The 20,124-nt window shown below is 35.7% G+C and overlaps 2 protein-coding genes across 4 annotated transcripts in view; one reads left to right on the forward strand and one right to left on the reverse strand.

Moving 5' to 3' along the window:
* Positions 1–20,124, forward strand: part of LOC123316357 (guanylate cyclase 32E-like) — an 88,389-nt gene that overhangs the window by 3,262 nt on the left and 65,003 nt on the right. The gene's annotated exons all lie outside the window — the stretch shown is intronic.
* LOC123316360 lies at positions 677–19,540 on the reverse strand. The gene is made up of 6 exons (XM_044902403.1): positions 19,424–19,540; positions 12,081–12,085; positions 11,399–11,563; positions 5,895–6,310; positions 1,193–1,415; positions 677–1,122 (listed from the first exon to the last, which is right to left on the reverse strand). Exons 3-6 carry the CDS (start codon positions 11,531–11,533, stop codon positions 682–684), a joined length of 1,215 nt encoding a protein of 404 aa, XP_044758338.1. The 5' UTR covers positions 11,534–11,563; positions 12,081–12,085; positions 19,424–19,540; the 3' UTR covers positions 677–681.

Raw genomic sequence — 20,124 nt, forward strand, 5'->3', positions numbered from 1 at the left:
CCAAGCTACCAGTACTTCATGTCTCAGAGCCGCCAAAGTCCTTGGGGGCTGGGGTAAATTTCCAAACCTTCTACCCATGATGTCCAAACATGCTCTATGGGCGAAAGATCGGGGGATCTGGGCGGCCATGGCAAAAGATTCACATGGGTCGCTTCAAAAGAGTTTAAACTAACTCTGGCAGCATGAGGTATAAGCATGAAGCATATCTTGCTGAAATATTGGATTCTCGAGCCGGTTTAGTTAAGGGAGAACATATGGCTCCACTATTTCTTGAAGGTAACGCTGCGCTGTCATGTTACAACTCAACATCAAAATGAGGTTCACGTCTTTCTCCTCGACGTCGTTTTATCCTTCTTCGGCCATCATGTGCACCTAAAGAGAATCGAGATGAGAGACCTGATGCCATCCCATATTCCAATGTTGTCGTTCTCTGCACCACTGTAATCGTTGCCGTCTTTCCTCAACCGAAAGAGGTAACAGTTAAGTACCAAAAAATGTTTTTATGAAAAAACCTTCACGATTTTCTTTCCAAATTTTAATCATTTACTCCTTGCTATACTATCTATGTTTTACCAACAAAAAAAAATTAAATTTAAACAGCTCCGTCTGGGTGTTGCAGTTTCTTTGTCAGTTAGTATATATACATATATAGATATGAATCACAGCAAGTATTGACTACGATCAGAGAAATTTATTTCCGAAATGCCTAAATAAAGTGAGTAGTCTCTGGAAGTACAAATCTTCGTTCTTCATATCAAAATTGAAGACGTCTGAAATGTCCTTAAACTGTCCTTCGGATATTGTGTCAAGGTTGGGCACCTCCTCATCGAGTAACAACTGAAGTTTGATGATTTCGATGGAGGAAATAACACCGAATATTCCATATTTCTTCCAGTGCTTCAGTAAATCTGCATAGCTGAATATATTTTCCGGGTCACTTCCGAGCTTCTTCACTGTTTGCGAGAGAGTATTGTAATAATCGTGCATCACGAGATCTATTTTATCCAAAACAATATCATCACAGTGGCCGTAAATGAAGAAAGTTAAATCTTCGACGGGCGTATTCACATTTGCTACTTGAAAGTCGAAATATTTGTTTTCAATTGCTGTACTCGTATTTTCCTGTAAATATCAAAAGACCTCATATTTCTTATTCAAGTGAGTTCTATGGTTAGTTGGAAATAATGCTTACTTGAAATTTGAATAAGATGTTGTTGATCCATAAATCAGCATGCGTTATGACAAGTCTATCTTTTTCGTCATCCGCTACTTGTGCATATTGGTCCAGATTATTTTGCAAAGACTTGAATTTCTCAGCCAATTCAGACTCGCCTCCTTCTTCTAACATTTGAACTACCTTTCTGAAATTTTTGTGGGCATGTTTCATCAGACCCAACTGCACCAACAGCTCGTACCTATAAGAAAATAAAGAATTGTGATCCAACCAATCCAATTCTTGAGAAACTGAAAAATATTGAACTGAATATGAATCATATGATCTGATATCTCGTTACAATATTTCCTGTGGCCGTTATTATCCATGCATGAAGATAAAAAGGTAAATTAACTTCGAATCAAATTGTAAAATTCCTTGCAAGATGGCAAATGACAAATATAATTTCAAGAGAAACAAGTGATTTGATAGCATGCCGGTAATACCAAAGTAACGCCTCTTGAAAAAACAGCGCTGCATAAAGATGGATTGGAAATTTTTAACTGACTTTTTTCGTTCTCAATATATGACTTGCATTTGGTTTTGATATTTATAGCATATCTATCAATACTTTGTAGCTATCCCACTTGATTAATTGATGAAAAATACCGATACTCTGATCTACAGGGTGTCTGTAAACATAGGGAAGGATTGCTCAATGAAAATAAGCAGGGGTAGTTCCTATAAATTTTTTCGAAATCGATCTCCCTTCCAAGGTACAATTGGAAGGCGATGACGAGTTGACAGTTCTTGATTTTTTTCACGGGTTCTAAAAAACACTGAGTCATAAAACCATACCTAATATGAAGCACTAAGTAGATGTTACTCACACAATTTTTTTAGATTTCATAACTTTATTATTAGGGGTTGAAAATAACAACCCCTTCTGATTTTCCTTCAAAAATAATTTTCGTGGGATAGATTTTCGAAAAATGTAATTCTCCTATGGTTTCCTATTCAATTCTGGAGAAAAAAGTCTCTTGTAAAATTTCGATAGGTCTATGGGGCAGACAGTTAGTGCATGTATTTTAGCGGGAGGTAGTCATTCTATGCTCATTCAGCAATGTGAAGCTGGCACCCCAAAATGCAACTTTTGATAAAAAAATTCCAGGGTCGTTTGTCCATCGTAGGTCTATGTTTATCCACCCTTTTTTTTTCATTTGTCCAGGCACCGTTTGAGAGATATGGGAAAAAAACTTTTTTCAGTGTATTTTCTGAGCCGCACCCCCAAATTGCAAAAATGGTTTTTTGATGGTACAGATCGTTTGTCCAACGTAAGTTCACTTTTGTCCACCCACAGAACCATAGAAATCAATCTTTGAAAATTTTAGAAAGTGTGAAGTTGGCACCCCCAAATAAAAATTTTTCAACCAAAATTTCAGGGTCGTTTGTAAATCGTAGGTCCATGTTTGTCCACATTTTTTTTTCATTTGTCCAGGCACCGTTTTTAAGAGATATGGAAAAAGAAGTTGTTTCGGTGCATTTTCTGAGCAGCTCACCCACATTGCGAAAAAGTGTTTTTTTATGATAGAGATCGTTTTTTCAACGTTAGTCCACTTTTGTCCACCAAATTGTTTCATTTGTCCACCTACAGAACCATAGAAATCAATCTTTGAAAATTTTGGAAAGTGTGAAGCTGGTACACCCAAATGAAAATTTTTGAACCAAAATTTCAGGGTCGTTTGTCCATCGTAGGTCCATGTGTCCACCTTTTTTTTATTTGTCCAGGCACCGTTTGAGAGATATGGAAAAAAAGTTGTTGCGGTGCACTTTCCGAGCAGCTCACCCAAATTGCGAAAACGTGTTTTTTATAGTAAAGATCGTTTGTCCAACGTAAGTCCACTTTTGTCCACCCAATTACCTCAATTGTCCACCCACAGCACCATAGAAATCAATCTTTGAAACTTTTGGATGAAAGTGTGAAGCTGAAACCTCCAATGCGAATTTTGAAACCAAAATTTCAGGGTAGTTTGTCCATCGTAAGTCTCTATTTGTGCACCTTTTTTTCTCATTTATCCAGGGACCGTATAAGAGATATAAAAAAGGGAATTTTTCTATTGCATTTTCTGAGCAGTGCCACCCTATTGCGGAAAAGAGTTTTCCGCAATTCCACTACAATCTAGGCAATTATTTGATTTGTTCACTCGTAGAACCATAAAAAACAATTAAAAAAAAAGTGTGATATTGGCATCACAAAATGCAAATCTTCGAACCAAACATTCAGGTTCGTTTGTCTTTCGCTGGTTCATGGTACATCGAAAATTCATTTGCATTTGTATACACTCCATTAGAAAGATGGGATGAAAAATTGATTAATCAAAATTCTTCGTTGACTATTCCTAAAATGCTAAAGAATATTTTTCACCATATGAATCGTTCGTCCAAAGTCACGTTTGGCCAACCAAAATTTTCATTGGTTCATATGCTTTATTGATAAAAAAAGCGAATATATTCTTTTTGGAATATAAAATATAAATGGAAACAACAATTCCGAAGGAATTGTCGCTCCAATAAGGCGAGTTAGTCATGAACCTTCTTTTTGTTTTTTATATTCTTTTTATTCGTAATTTTACCAACAACTGCGAATTTATTGAGAATAACGTTGTTGCATCGCGGGTCATATTTGTCTACGAATTTCTTCAGTTGTCCAGGTACCATTCGCAAATGGAATGGAATATAATGTGATGGTAAGAAAACCAATTATCCTCCATCAGACAATTCAAAAATTGCGAATAAGGATTTGTTGATGTTTTTCAATTTATGGGGAATATATGGGTAAATAATTTGATCATCCGTTTTCCTTTCTATTATTTATTTTAAACAAAAAATATGGACAATACTACGAGTACCTACATTAATTTATCAGTTTCCTCATTTGATATAAATGGCGATGACTGGATATGCAAAAATATTGTCCTTGACTGATTGCACTTTTCGTGACATATCATCGCATTTTGTCCAAGTTCCTGTAACCCGTCTTGTAAATGCAATAAAGTGTTGGGGATAATGGACAATCACCCCGCCTAGCATATATTTTTCATGTATTACCTCAATATCCACGGGAAATTCGTTCAATTTTATTCCATCAGGAAATAGATCTTTCTCAATTTCAAAAACAAGATCCAAATCGAAACATAATAAATCCGAACACACTTTGGCGAGTTTAGATTCAGAACTGCAGGTTTTTTTTCCATATCTCTCAAACGGTGCCTGGACAAATGAAAAAAAAGGTGGACAAACATGGACCTACGATGGACAGACGACCCTGAAATTTTGGTTCAGAAATTTTTATTTGGGGGTGCTAACTCACACTTTCCAAAATTTTCAAAGATTGATTTCTATGGTTCTGTGGGTGGACAAATGAAAAAATTGGGTGGACAAAAGTGGACTAACATTGGACAAACGATCTCTACCATAAAAAACAGTTTTTCGCAGTTTGGGTGAGCTGCTCAGAAAATGCACCGAAACAACTTCTTTTTCCATATCTCTCAAACGGTGCCTGGACAAATAAAAAAAAGGTGGACAAATATGGACCTACGATGGACGGACGATTCTGAAATTTTGGTTCAAAAATTTTCATTTGGGGGTGCCAACTTCACACTTTCCAAAATTTTAAAAGGTTGATTTCTACGGTTCTGTTGGTGGACAAATGAAAAAATTGGATGGACAAAAGTGGACTAAAGTTGGGCAAACGATCTCTACTATAAAAACACTTTATATTGCAGTTTGGGTGAGCTGCTCAGAAAATGCACCGAAACAACTTCTTTTTCCATTTCCCACAAACAGTGCCTGGACAAATAAAAAAAAAGGTGGACGAACATGGACCTACGATGGACAAACGACCCTGAAATTTTCGGTGCCAATTTCACACTTTCCAAAATTTCAAAAGGTTGATTTCTTCGGTTCTGTGGGTGGACAAATGAAAAAATTGGGTGGACAAAAGTGGACTTACGTTGGACAAACGATCTTTACCATCAAAAAAAAGTTTTTGCAATTTGGGGGTGCTGCTCAGAAAATGCACCGAAAAAAGTTTTTTTCCCATATCTCTCAAACGGTGCCTGGACAAATGAAAAAAAGGACGGACAAACATGGACCTACGATGGACAAACGACCCTGGAATTTTTGTTTTAAAATTCGCATTTGGGGTGCCAGCTTCACATAGCTGAATGAACGGTGATCAAAACTGCTTGTGAGTTCTATTTATTCCGAGAAAAGTATTCACTGTATCGAAATTTTACAAGAGACTTTTTTTCCCAAGAATTGAAAACAATTTTTGAAGGAAAAACATAAGGGGTTGTTATTTTCAACCCTTAATAATAAAGTTATGAAATCTAAAAAAATTGTGTGAGTAACATCTATTTTGTGCTTCATATCATGTATAGTTTTAGGACTCAGTGTTTTTTAGAATCCGTAAAAAAATCAAAAACTGTCAACTCGTCATTGCCTTCCAAAGACTGTATCTTGTAAGGGAGGTCGATTTGGAAGAAAAATTATAGAAAGTACCTGTGCTTATTTTCATCGAGGAATCATCTCCCTGAGTCCTTCGCATTTCTTTACAGACACCCTGTATATTCTAGGAGATCGTAGATCCACCTTGCCATTCAATTTACTGATTAACTTATCACTAGAAGTCTAACCAATACAGGTTGGGATAAGACGAACGAACAAATTGATTAACTACCTTATATTTTGAAGCTTTGGTATCCAACTCTGGAACTGATCCGGGTTCTGGTCCCTATACGCCATAACCTCTCCATGCCATTTTGCTATGTTTCTAACTACTTGTACGGTATGCTCGAAGTCCAGAGGCTCTCCTTTCTTCCAACTGGTGAAGCCATCTGCCTTGAGATTATTGAATACTAGCGCTTCCTTCCCAGGTTCTCCGCATGACCAAAACAAACTTGGAACATATTCTAACACTTTAACAGTCGGTTTCGCCTTGGCAAAATACGATTCGATCGATTTGAAAACTGTATTGTACATGAAGATTTCCCTTCTGAAATTCTCTATCAAGTTGGTGTTCATCCTGAGAGCTTCACTCTTTTTGGCGAGCTTCATGACGAGGTGATGTGTTTTGCTGTCGGTTTTCGATTCAACCTGCATATGTTTAAACATCTGTATACTACGTGCTACAGGAAGCAAACCTTTAGAGTAAGATCCCAGAGCGACCAGACAGTACTTATTTTCACACAGATGAAACTTTAGGATCTCAGTAGAGTCTCATGTACTTTGAATACTTGCGAACTTGTGGAGCTTGCCTAGTGACACCTGGGAAGATACCAGGTGGCAAAGGTAACTAGAAATAGGTGTTACTTAACTTAGTTTGATATGTTTTAAAGATTATTATTCTGAAGTTATATTATAAGTGACAGACACTTTCCAAGGGCCAAAACTCTTGCCAGACGCTTTGAAGCTGCACAAAAAATAAATGAACTTATTTACTTATTTTCACATGTCACATTCAGACAAATAGTAGTGAACAACATGCCCTAAACATGAAAATTATTTAGCCGGGAGTGTGAGCGAGAGAACACTATGCATGCGTTTCAGAGTGGTAACTCGGGTCCCTTTCACAGTCTGTTTGGAGTCTCTTTTATTTACTGTATACTGTACATTGCTCGCACATGGCACATATACATACCTAAGAGTATCAACTCTTGCACATACACAGCACATACTTAGACACAATAAACCTACTGACTGCATTCATAGTCCCTTGTTAATTCAGATGCAATGGGATAGTATTTTCTTTCGAATTCTTAAAAAGTTAATGGACAGGGGGACAGGCCCTACAGTAAAGTCTCGATTATCCGAAATAATGCGGACCACAATGATTTCGGATAATCGAAATTTTGGTTAATCCTATTTATTTTTTTGGAAAATAGGAGTTTAGGATGACTATCCTAAGATCGAGAAGAAAATTAGTGAAGTTCATTTTTTTTGTGCAGTTTCAAAGCGTCTGGCAAGAGTTTTGGCCCATGGAAAGTGTCTGTCACTTATAATATAACTTCAGAATAATATTCTTCAAAACATATATAAAAATCAGCCATGAGAAAATAAATTAAGTAACACTTATTTTAAGTTACCTTTGCCACCTGGTATCTGCCCAGGTGTCACTAGGCAAGCGCCACAAGTTCGCAGGTATTCAAAGCACATGAGACTCTAAAGTTTCATCTGTGTGAAAATAAATTATGTCTGGTCGCTCTGGGATCTTGGACTACTATAAGTAGTGAGTGAAAAGACAAGAACAAAATTTTTCTTACAAAAATAGGTCAAGTTTTTTATGATATGATTCTTTAAATAATGATTAAATTTTCTTAAATTACGCAAATTCTCTTGTATAATTGTGGAGTTTGTCATTCACCCTCTACCTGGAGGGTGTTTTTTCAAGGCATCCAAACCTTTTTCTGCTAGTAATGGTTAGATCTTTTGTTTCTGAGGATGATTTGTTCATTTATTTCTGTACCCTTTTTCATTATGGGGATGAAATCGTTAATATATATTATATACAGGATATTTTCGAAGGTGAGGTTTTTATTTGACAGAAGGTAGAACTCATCAAAATAAGTCGTTTAACCAAAAATTGTCTAAATAAAATATCCAAGATGGCTGATATACAACCCCTAAAAGTTCGACAAAATTTCATTGAATTTCAAATACGGGACTCTGGCATCGAAAAAACGAAACAAAACATAAACATATGTCTGGAGAATGAATGGTTCAGTACCAAGTTCATCGGATTAGATGCATCACTTTTGAGAGAATCATAATTGCTGTATCGTGCAATTCAGGGTGAAAAAACATGTAGAAAATCGAGGCAGTTTCTTGAAAGTGCTTATGTTAGTTATGTTGAAAAAGTGCTATGATGTTTCCCCATTTCATCCCATTTTTACGACGATTGTTGGAATGTTCGAACAAGAAGATTGTAATGCCCATTATGAAAAAATTCGTGAATAATTTGGACGAATTTTATTGTTGAGATTTTGAAGTATTATATCTATTTTTTACACTTGTGTCCTAAGTTGGTATCAAAATGAGCCATTTCATAAAATAGTGTAAGTAACTGAAGAATAATGACAACAATTCGGCAATCCTAAGTTTACATTTTGATTACCACATAAATCGAACGAGCCAATATCTTAAACGAAACTACAAGATCGAATCAGGAGATAAGTTTTTTTCGACTGCTTTGCTTTGATAATTCAGCTAACAGACGGTCTAGGGTTGTATTAGCATCTTTCTCAGTAATCATTTTCAATTTTTTTTTCAACTTTGTCATTTTGAAAGTTTTGTATAGGTAATTTTGATTTTGACCACTTATACCTTCTGTTGAAAAATAAGCCTCAACTTCAAATACACCCTGTATACAGGGTGAGTTTTTGACTCGTATAAATATTAGTAGTAGATTCTTGTGGTCAAAACAAACACTTTTATTCTTTACCATTTTTTCGAATCGGCTCGGTTTAAAAGATACAGGCTGTTGAGATACCATCTCACAAACGGCTTTATCTAATGAAATGAATTTCGAAATATAGTTTTTCTTTTATTTGATGAATCTTTTACGAACACAAGATATCACCCACATGTTCCAGTTTTCTCATTATCACCATTACGTACCATAAAAATTCAAAGAAACCAACTTGGACATTATCTAGTGAATACTTGAATGTGTTGTAAAATAAAAGTACTCTTTATATTTTCTTTTATAATGCGCCGTTTCCGAGTAGTTGGATGTTGAAAAATTAAAAAGGACCTATGAAATTTGAAAAATTTGGAAGGTTGGGTGTATACAACCCTAATTTAAAGATCCATAGATGTGTAGTGTCACAAATTAAGCTAGTTATTCTGAAGGTAATTTTGTTTTTTCAGAGGTGTCATAGCTCATCATGAAAACTTTAAAATACTATATCTTTTTATCAGGACCGAATCAAAAGAAAATGTACAGGAAAAAAGTGTTTCTTTTGAATTCAAGAAATCTACTGTTAAAATATTTGTACGCATCAATGGCTCACCCTGTAAATATGGTATGATATAATATAATACAACTTTTGAAGTAGAATGAATAGTTATTTGAATGATAAAAAATATCATATGCATTGCATTTGATAAAATGAAGATAAATCGATTTTAGATTTGTCATTACTCAATAGAACACTTTTTCGCGAAAAAGTATGTAAATAAGTACCGAAGATATGAATTTTGTGCCTTCTTTTTTCTTCTCTTTTCTTCTATCTCTATGATAGGAGAGTCCAAGAGCGAAATTTGAAATTTAGTCTAGCGTGTTAGTTTAATATAAGAGGGGAAATCCTTGTATCCATGTAAAGTAGCTATACAAAAATGTATTGCTGACGTTCAAAATGATATATTATATACACAAAAAATTAGACCTTTATATAGGGGCATATAGGGGATCTGCGTTGAACCTGAACAATGCGCAAAAGAGTAAAAATGAGTTAGGAAAGTAAATTGTGCTGGTCCTCGTATCCTATCAGATGGCGCTAGGGTCTATTCCATCACCATACCAACTACATACATAAAAGGGATATCAGTTCGTTCCAATTTCGTCGAGATATGAGTTGTGTGACTCTGGCGAGGTCAAATGGGAACGAAACCATAGCGAGTATCTGCTCTTTCTCAACGAAATGGTATTTCCGTTGATAGTTTGAGTAATGCTGGCTTGCCATAGATTTAGAATGTATCATTTATGAAATTTATATCTGCAGGTGTTATGAGTCTGAATTAGTTTAGTGCTTTATTCACCTGTCAGAACGCCAAATGCCTTTATGATTTCGATTTCCGAGGAGAAGGTTAGGCAATGCCACAAATTCGAACTTTTCGAGCGCTCTCTCTCTCTCTGCTTGGTTATCATATGATATACGATTCCTGGAATCTGAGAGTTTGAGAACTCTGAGAGTTAGGAAAGTGAAATGAGTTTGTCCTAATTTTCAGTCAGGTCAGTGGCGGATTTACATACTTGCCGCCAGTAGGCTATTCAAATTTTTCAAAGTTCAGCATTTAGTTCAGCAACTATAAAAACAAGTAGCAAGGACGAAAACAAACAGCAAATATAATATTTACATGGTGCATAGGAATAGTTGCGAAAAATTAAATTCTTTGTAAAAAAAGGGTGGATCTTCAATGTAAAAATTTTTTTCTGAGCCCCCTGCTTAGTTACAGCTCCCTAAAGGTGGCACCTGAAAAGCAGTTTTTGATTTTTTTCTTGAAAATCGAAAAACTGACAAGAATAAAATTAAGCAGATATTTTATGCGAGGAAGTTTTCGATGCTATTCCTCTATGATTGAAAGTGCTAGCTATTGAAAGCCACCCCTAAACATTGTTTCGCAAGAAACTTTTTTCCATATCCATATTTCACAATAAAAAAATTGATTTTGGATAGCTTGATCCATTCTTAACAAATAAGGTCTTTTGTAGTATCTTGCGAAAATTCACGGTTTTTCAGAAAAACAGACCGTAAACAAAGTGCATATCGAACATTTCTGCGTTTGCGCACACAATCATTTTAATGAGTATGTAACAAAATTCTCAAGATGATAGCCAAATCAACAAATAATTGTAACTGAATCAAAGTTAATCAAAACTAGCCAGTTGTCATATCAAAATTACATCCGCTCACTAGATAAATTCTAGTTCAGAAATGAATCCAGCCTCTACGACTCATGCTATCATCAAGATTATTTTTTTATACCGTGAATTTTAGCAAGAAATCACAAGAGACCCTATTTTTGAGAATGGATTTAGTTATCCAAAATTAATTTTTCATTGTAAAATATGAATATCAAAAAAGTTTCTTGCTTCTTGTAGATAGATATTAAAATAGCTTTGAAATATAAGTATTTCAGTTTCTATAATGGGTTCAAAAAAAATTGTCCCCAAATTTGCCGATTCCCAAAATCTGCCGTCCTAGGCTTCAGCCTACTCAGCCTCTATGGTAAATCCGCCACTGAGTCAGGTGGCGTTAGGATATTATATTTCGCCATACTAATAGTGCTTCGAACTAGCATAAGATCTATGAATTATGTAACGAAATCAAAAAGGTTCATCAACTAACATTATAATAATTAGAAATCAAATTGTGGAAATCATATTCAAACATTATGCCAATTATTGCTCTGACCCAGCTATCCTATCAGCACACTATCATAATAAACAAGAATGACATTTACCTTGAAGAATATAATATCCCCCATATATCCATCTCCAATTCCTGAATTTCCAGTCAGATCAATCTCATAATCTTCAATTCCCTTCTCCTTCATCATTTGCGGAATCAATGATCGGAATTCCTCCAAAATCTCCATTTTATGTAGGTTTCTAATTGGATTATTCAATACCTACTCCTAAAAAAATCACATCGGTATCAACTCACGTTGCAACGTTGCATTATGAAAAAATAAATATTTGTTTTTGATTCTATTATTTACTCATGATAGTATTGTTGTGTAATAAGACTAGGTAATAGGAGAGATTAAATAAAATTTGAACTGATAGGTACTTATATAACTTTTATAAATATTCTGGCGGAATCATCCGAGCATTTGATGAGGTTAATCATGATCAAATGGTCATTCTTTCGAGAATAACCTAAATGAATATTTCGATTTCAAAATATCGATTTTCTTAGACTTGTACAACTTCTGAATCTGTATTCAATTTTGAATGATCCGACACATGACACATGGAAAAATCTTCAAACAAATTTTGTATTCGTAAACCTTACCCTTTTTTGTGGTTTATTGAATAGTCTTCTACATTTCAAATCATTAATATACATGAGTTGCGATTGGAGACAAGCAGAAATTAAGAGCATAATTGAACAAGCGTGGCAAACATCCAGAAAGATGAAACCGCTCCTCTGATACAACTCCTCTGCCCAACCGAACTATACAGGGTGAGTCTTTGACTCGTACAAATATTTCAAAAGTAGATTCTTGCGGTCAAAAGAAACACTTTCTCGTATACAATTTTTTCTGATTCGGCCCGGATAAAAAGATATAGCCATTTTAAGTTTTCATAATGAGCTGTGCCATCCTTGAAGAAACAAGATTAACTTCAGAATAAATAGCTAAATCGGTGACAATACACATCGGTGAATCTTTTAAACAGCGTAGGTATTTAGCCGAAGTACCCATTTTTTCAAATTCCATAGATACTTTTTATTTTTGAACATCGAACATCGTCGAAAACTGCGCATTACACGAGAAAATATGAAGAAAACTTTTTTTTACAAATAGTCCGGGAGGCAGGGGCTTTTTTTTCAAGGAATTTCATTCCGGCTGAATTTAATACTGTAGGTTGTAGTCACATTGCAAATGACGAAACCGACCGTCAGCTTCAATACCATGGGTGGGTGCGGGCGTGGGAGGCGGCGGAACTTGGGAAAAAATGCAAAATTTCAAGTGATTTTATCCCGGCTGAAATTTTTTATATGTAATATTAATGTTAAATAGAAACAAAATAGTGAAGTCAGCCGATAGGCGGAGGGTGGAAAATACGTCAGTCAAGCGCGTGAACTGGGGAAAAAAATTTGAAAATCAAGTGATTTCATCCCGAATGAAAACACCTCCATATGATTTCTTACATATATGGAAATATAAAAATGACCGTCAGATGCGTGTCTAGCGGGGGAAAGACCGTCAGTCAGATCATTGAAAATTCCGCGCGCCGTATAAATGCATGAGCGCGCTCATATATTTTTGCTCTGACTGACGGTCTTTCCCCCGCTAGACACGCAGCTGACGGTCATTTTTATATTTCCATATATGTAAGAAATCATATGGAGGTGTTTTCATTCGGGATGAAATCACTTGATTTTCAAATTTTTTTCCCCAGTTCACGCGCTCGACTGACGTATTTTACACTCTCCGCCAATCGGCTGACTTCACTATTATGTTTCTGATTAACATCAATATTACATATAGAAAATTTCAACCCTGATAAAATCACTTGAAATTTTTCCTTTTTTTCCCATGTTCCGCCGTCTCCCACGCCCGCACAATTGACGGATTGTTATTCCCGCCCTCTAAGGCTGAACTGAACCAACATTTCTTTCGAACGGCATACATCGTCCACCTTTGGAGCCAAGCACATTTACCTGTACCTACCGATTTATTTGAATGTTGATTATGTTGATAACGAATTAATAAAAATATGAATGACCTATTGCATATGTGCAATAAGATCTATATACTATCATTTGAACATAGAGAATCGTCTCGGGGTCACTTTAGAAAAAACAACCTTCTGACACTTTATGGTCTCTACATATGTAGACTACTTCCATTTCTCCACAAGCACCAGTATTACTTTGAGGACTGTAAGAATGGTAATAACACAAGAAGAACTGAACCCTACTTTTATCCCATACACTCCTCAACTTTAAGGGAGAAAAATGTCCATTATGCAGCGTTGAATTTATTTAATGGCGTACCAAGGAATTTGCAAGGCATCGATCAGTTTGATCTTTTTCGGAGAAGGATTCACAGCTACAGCTACATACTTTAGTGTGAACCTTATAACTTGGAAGAATTTAGAGAATTTTGTAAAAAGAAAAATTGCTCCTGAGATATATTTTTTGTTGTTGCTTTGACATGCTTCTATTTTATTTTGACATATCTGTGATATGTAAATTAATTGTAGAAATGAAATAAATATACTATACTATAATTAAGTATGTTATATGATGTTGCTGCTTTATCTACATGTATCATGGGTGAATCGTAACAAACCCGCTTGATATCGATCGAAATCATAGTTTCAATAAATATAAATGTTAAAATATCCGTAGGCTGATTAACTAATGAGAAAAAAGACATCAGTCAGACCATTGAAAATTCCGCGCGCCGTATAAATGCATGAACGCGCTCATACATTTTTGCTCTGACTGACGGTCTTTCCCCCGCTAGACATGCAGCTGACGGTGATTTTTATATTTCCATATATGTAAGAAATCATATGGAGTTACATGAACATCAGATTTCAAGTGACAGACATGGAAAACCATATATGAGTCTGCTTCTTCGTGACCTGGACACGTTAACAATGGATCTCGTTGAATTTTACGTTGTTCCACTTCATATTTGTGGCATTCCATATAGTTTACGAAAACTGTTTTATTCCAAATCCACGATGCCATGTGATCATTTAACCAATCGTCTATTAAAAATTCAACGAGCGCTTCTTTGAAAATAAGTGTGGTGGGTGCGTGCGTGGGAGACGGCGGAACTTTGGAAAAAATGCAAAATTTCAAGTGATTTTATCAGGGCTGAAATTTTCTATATGTGATATTGATGTTAATCAGAAACATAATAGTGAAGTCAGCCGATCGGCGGAGGGTGTGAAATACGTCAGTCGAGCACGTAAACTTGGGAAAAAAATTTGAAAGTCAAGTGATTTCATCCCGAATGAAAACACTTCCATATGATTTCTTACATATATGGAAATATAAAAATGACCGTCAGCTGCGTGTCTAGCGGGGGAAAGACCGTCAGTCAGAGCAAAAATGTATGAGCGCGCTCATGCATTTATACGGCGCGCGGAATTTTCAATGATCTGACTGACGGTCTTTCCCCCGCTAGACACGCAGCTGACGGTCATTTTTATATTTCCATATATGTAAGAAATTATATGGAGGTGTTTTCATTCGGGATGAAATCACTTGACTTTCAAATTTTTTTCCCCAGTTCACGCGCTCGACTGACGTATTTTCCACCCTCCGCCTATCGGCTGACTTCACTATTTTGTTTCTATTCAACATTAATATTACATATAAAAATTTCAGCCGGGATAAAATCACTTGAAATTTTGCATTTTTTCCCAAGTTCCGCCGCCTCCCACGCGCGCACCCACCGCTACTTGACCAGCTGACGGTCAGTTTCGTCATTTACAATGTGACTACAACATACAGTATTAATTTCAGCCGGGATGAAATTCCTTGAAAAAAGGGCGTGCCTCCCGGACTAAAAATGTTCAAATATTCATTAGATAGTTTCCAACTTAGTTTCAAGAGTTCGGTTCTTTGAATTTTTGGTATTTTTATGGTACATAATGAGAAAACTGTAAGACATGGGTGATATCCTTTTGTGTTCGAAAAAATATTCATCAAATAAATTAAAAACTATATTTCGATATTCATTTCATTCGAAAAAACCGTTTGTGAGAACAAAAAATGAATTTTTTTAAAGGTTTTTCAACAGCCTATATATTTCAAACCAAGCCGATTCGGAAGAAATGGTTGAGGACAAAAGTCTTTTTTTTACCTCAAGATTCTACAGTTAAAATATTTGTACGAGTCAAATATAGCCCCTGCTGGAAGCATGGACGTTAAAAGGGGCAACAGGAACACGCTGTTGAAAGTTGGACTTAAAGGCTGATGGTATATCTCTTGGATGGACAGAGTGAAGAATGTGGAAGTGTTTTGCTAGAATATAATAAATACCGAAATGCAATTAATGAATAAACTGCTCCACAAGATTTAGGGATATCGTATTCAATAGTTTTCAAAAGTATGTAATCTTCAAGAAAATCGCTGTAAAATCAGATAAAACTCAATAACAACTTGAATCGATCCAATTAAAATCAGTATGAGACATTTCGTCAATCTGGTCGCCCTTTTTCTGAAGTTTGGTTCTTTGCATATGCTTCATGAATGTTCTTATTTTGAAATGAAGTCAGTTTATCAACGGCTTCGATTTGAAAGGAGTTTTCTCAAAATGCCAAGACGTAAATTAACAAACGCTGAGGCTAATAGGGCTATCGGAATGCTACATGGTGGCCTTACTCAGGTTGTTGTAGCGGAAAGGCTTCAAGTCAGCCAAAGTGTTAATATCTCGACTTTGGAATAGGTTCAGGGAGACAGGTTCCGTGTTGGAAAGACCAAGGCTTGGTGGGCGACGAAAAACAACACCTGCTCAGGATCGTTTTATCACCGTTTCGGCGAGAAGAAACCCTACATGTAGAATTCTACGGAATACTCTTCAAAATGCAGATGGGGTTCAAGTTTCCATCGAAATCATCAGACGACGTTTGGGAGAGGTGAATATAGGTTCTAGACGTCCATTGAGAGGAGTTCCATTAACACGTGACCATAAGCGTCGTCAAAGACTGGAATGGACAATGAATCCAGATATGGACGATTTTCAGATTCTCGAAGAATAATCCCACGGATACCCCGTAATCGTCGTTATGTCCAAGATGTCCATCCATTCCGAGGGGGTAGTGTTATGGTATGGGCCGGAATACGTTTCAACGGGCGCACAGATCTACACATTTGTCCTGGGAATATGACCGCCTTAATAGGGAGCATGTCATTGACAATGTTGTGCCAAATGAAAAAAAGGTTTTTCTACAAGCGTGCGCGTTCAACCTTTTTCCCGCACGCATTCCAAGTTGCAAAGAGTCACTTTCCCAAAACGTGCGGGAAAAACGCCTGCTATTTCTTTCCCGCACGCATTTGCGTGCGGGAATGGATTAGCAGGGGTTTTTCCCGCACGCAAATATTATAGAGTAAATTAAATTCTATCATGTTTCTATGCATAGAACGTCAACGATGAGAAACCCATAGTAATGACATGCAGAATTACGTCTGTCATTATATATGAATTAATCAAATGAGATATGATCTGTTTCGTGAAATGGATATATTTATATATTTCAAGCGCTTGTAGAAAAAATATTGTTCCTAACTCTTGCGTAAAGTGTCTTGCCCGCACTCAACTGCTTACCCGAACTCTGCTTCGCATCGTTCGGGCAACGGCAGTTTCGTGCGGGCAAATATCACTTTCCGCACTTGATAGGAAAATAACTATTTTAGCGGCATGCAGACAGGAATTGAATTCTGAAAAAAGTACCACCTTCTTTTAATTATATTTCAGACAATAAAACTATCATCACAAGTTGTGCCAAATTTTCACGCTGCTATTGGTGAAAATTTTCAATTTCTAGACGATAACGCTAGACCGCACCGTGCAGCCATAGTTGAGAATGCGCGCGAGGAGCTTGGTATTCCACATTTACTAATACCTCCGCACTCACCAGATTTGAATAGCATAGAACATGCATGGGATATGCTCCAAAGAAGATTAGATAATCATCAACCTACCCCAGAATCCTTAAATGATCTGAGAGAGCTTCTGCCCCGTTTATGGAACCAAATTCCTCAAGAAATGTTCAAAAACCTCGTGTGTAGTATGCAAAGAAGATGTCAAGCTGTTATTGATGCCCGTGGAGGCCATACATTGTATTGATAGTCTTACAGCGGGTTTCATAAAACTTTGATTGTTCGATCAACGATTTGACAGTCACTCGATTTCTAAAACGAAATCACTGAATCCTTTTCATTTCTGAATTTAGTGAAGTAGTAGTAATTGAGAATAATTGAATGGACGTATGAACATCATAATTTGATGCGAGAATAATATTCTGGATGATCATAACTCAGTTATCCGTTGAAAACAAATTGACGTCTATTCATCAATCAAGCGTTGATTCCCCGATCAAGCTTTATGAACCCCGGGGTTAAAATGCTTGAATTCTCTTGGAATAAAATTTCGTTATTTTACTCGATTTTTCTTAACCACCCTGTATACGCTGCAGACCTACAGGCTAAAATTAATTCGCAACTTGAAATCATATTAATATGAATTTTCATCACAAAAATCTTATTTTAACTATATTTTTTTACAATTTAAGTCAATATCCCTAACTCATGTGGAGCAGTTTATTATCAAAACGAGAAAGTGAGAATATCTCGGACATCTCATGCACAACCAGAAATTCCCTCTGCTGCTGCTGATAATCCAGGGAAGATTCAAGATAACAGAGGTCCTGATCAGTGGAGGGACCTAGGACGAAAAACCCCAGAATGTAGTATGGACACACCACATCAGAACTCTTTCGTGCCGCAGTTTCGAAGTTTCAAATTGCCCTATTGCTCGCCAACCTTCGACATTAGAAGGTGTGGTACCCAAATAAGAAAAAAAAAAACAATATACCAACAACCATGTTTTGCTGTGTTGTCACTTACCTATCTACATGTTGAAATGTAGGTACAAATATTTAATAGAAATGTTTAAAGATATAACTTTACCCGTTGTACTTTGAAGAAGGAAATATCAAACACAAACATTTTTTGTTCGGAACGTATACTCCTTTATACTTGCTATATATATATACTTGCTACTCAAGGACGTTACAATATATTTCGCTAATGCTGAATTTTTTCTTATCATGAATAAAAAATTTATGAAATATTCTTATCGTTCACTGCCTGAATCAATCCGTAAAGCTTCTTAAACCATTTTTACTCATAATCAAAAACAATAAATTTTTCGTTATAAACGTCAGCGTGTTTAAAGTAATAGTTCATCAATATGTTCAACACTAACATTCTCTTTTTTTATTTTTTCTATTCTAGTGAAATAACTAGATTGAAAAGGTTTTAGACTACATTGCTCTCTCCAAAACCCATCAAACTTCTTAACCCAGCCTCCATCTTGAGAATATGCCAAATCACCTCCAAAGAAGGGCGAGACGAAAAAACCTTTTATATTATTCATCTACAGAGCATAATTTCGTTGAACCCAAATTAAACATTTTATAGCAAAAAGAACATTCCGCAAATTTCCAAAATACAATAACAATTACTCGTATAATCTATATATTATTATATCAGGAAATTGTAAAACAAAAGGAAGAGTACTCAATAACACCCTGGCAATGTTTCGTAGAAGCTGCCTTCTGCTTCTTTATTCTTCAGGCCAGAGATTTATTAAAATTATCTTACGAAATATCATAGTTTTAGTGAAGTTTTGATATCTTTTTTTTGTTCTATTTCAAGTAGATAAACTCTATATGGAAGGCGTAAGATCTAATGATATAAGCTATAAGCAATAATAATGTTTATTTAAACAAGAGACCCTGCTGTTGATCTCGGAATTCCCAGATGTATCTTCACTGGATAATTCAATTTCCACGAAAGGAAATGGATTTTATATTTTTCGTGTACGCCACTGCTCAACAACTGCAACTATGCTCATTCGAACTGTCGAACTCCGAATAATCAAACACCAGAGGAACAGAAACGCGAGCAAGAATCCTTGGAGAACTGATAGTTTTTCACGTATATCGTATATGGAATGATAAGGTTGAAAATCCTATTCGGAATAAATTCAGAATATGCAAATTGTACTTACAGAAATCGAATATAAAGGTGAAATAAGGAGAGAATATGCAGGAAATCGAAATTTTAATGGAACATGAGATCAAGCGCCCATTACTGGAATGAGGAAATGAAATAACTTCATGTTGAATTTACAGTGTTGCCGATAAACTAGAATAATCTGATACTCTGACGTAGATATTCATTTGAAACGAGATTGGAATTAGGGAGGAATACTATGTCGAATTACCTTAGTCTTAAAAGGCAATCTTTTTCTTTCTGACTTTCTGAGACCATTCTACTGAAATTTTTTTATTTTTGTAAATTTAATTTAGGTAATATAATTTTCTTATTTCTACTGAGCAGGTATGATCACCTATATATACTAAGAAGATAAAGGTTTGCATGTGCAAATATCATCGAGTTGGTTATAGTTATTGTATGATATATTTCTGAAACGGGAAAAAAATGGCGATTCTTTCTAACTCATTTTAAACTACACTACAATGGATTGCTATCAAAAAAGTGTCTCTATAATATTTTCATTTCAACATCCTTGCTTGAACAGAAACGGAGATAATGACCTAAGTTGAAATTTTAATTTCGACCTACAACTCGAAAACAAAAACAAAACATAGAGAAATGCGGTTGATAGCATTATTAGTTTCTCGAAAAAAGAGGAACGTTATGTGTCATGTATTTTCCTCTATCTCGTTGGGTTGTAGTTAATTCAGG

Source organism: Coccinella septempunctata, chromosome 7 (genome assembly GCF_907165205.1).
Source record: "Coccinella septempunctata chromosome 7, icCocSept1.1, whole genome shotgun sequence".
Classification (NCBI taxonomy): domain Eukaryota; kingdom Metazoa; phylum Arthropoda; class Insecta; order Coleoptera; family Coccinellidae; genus Coccinella; species Coccinella septempunctata.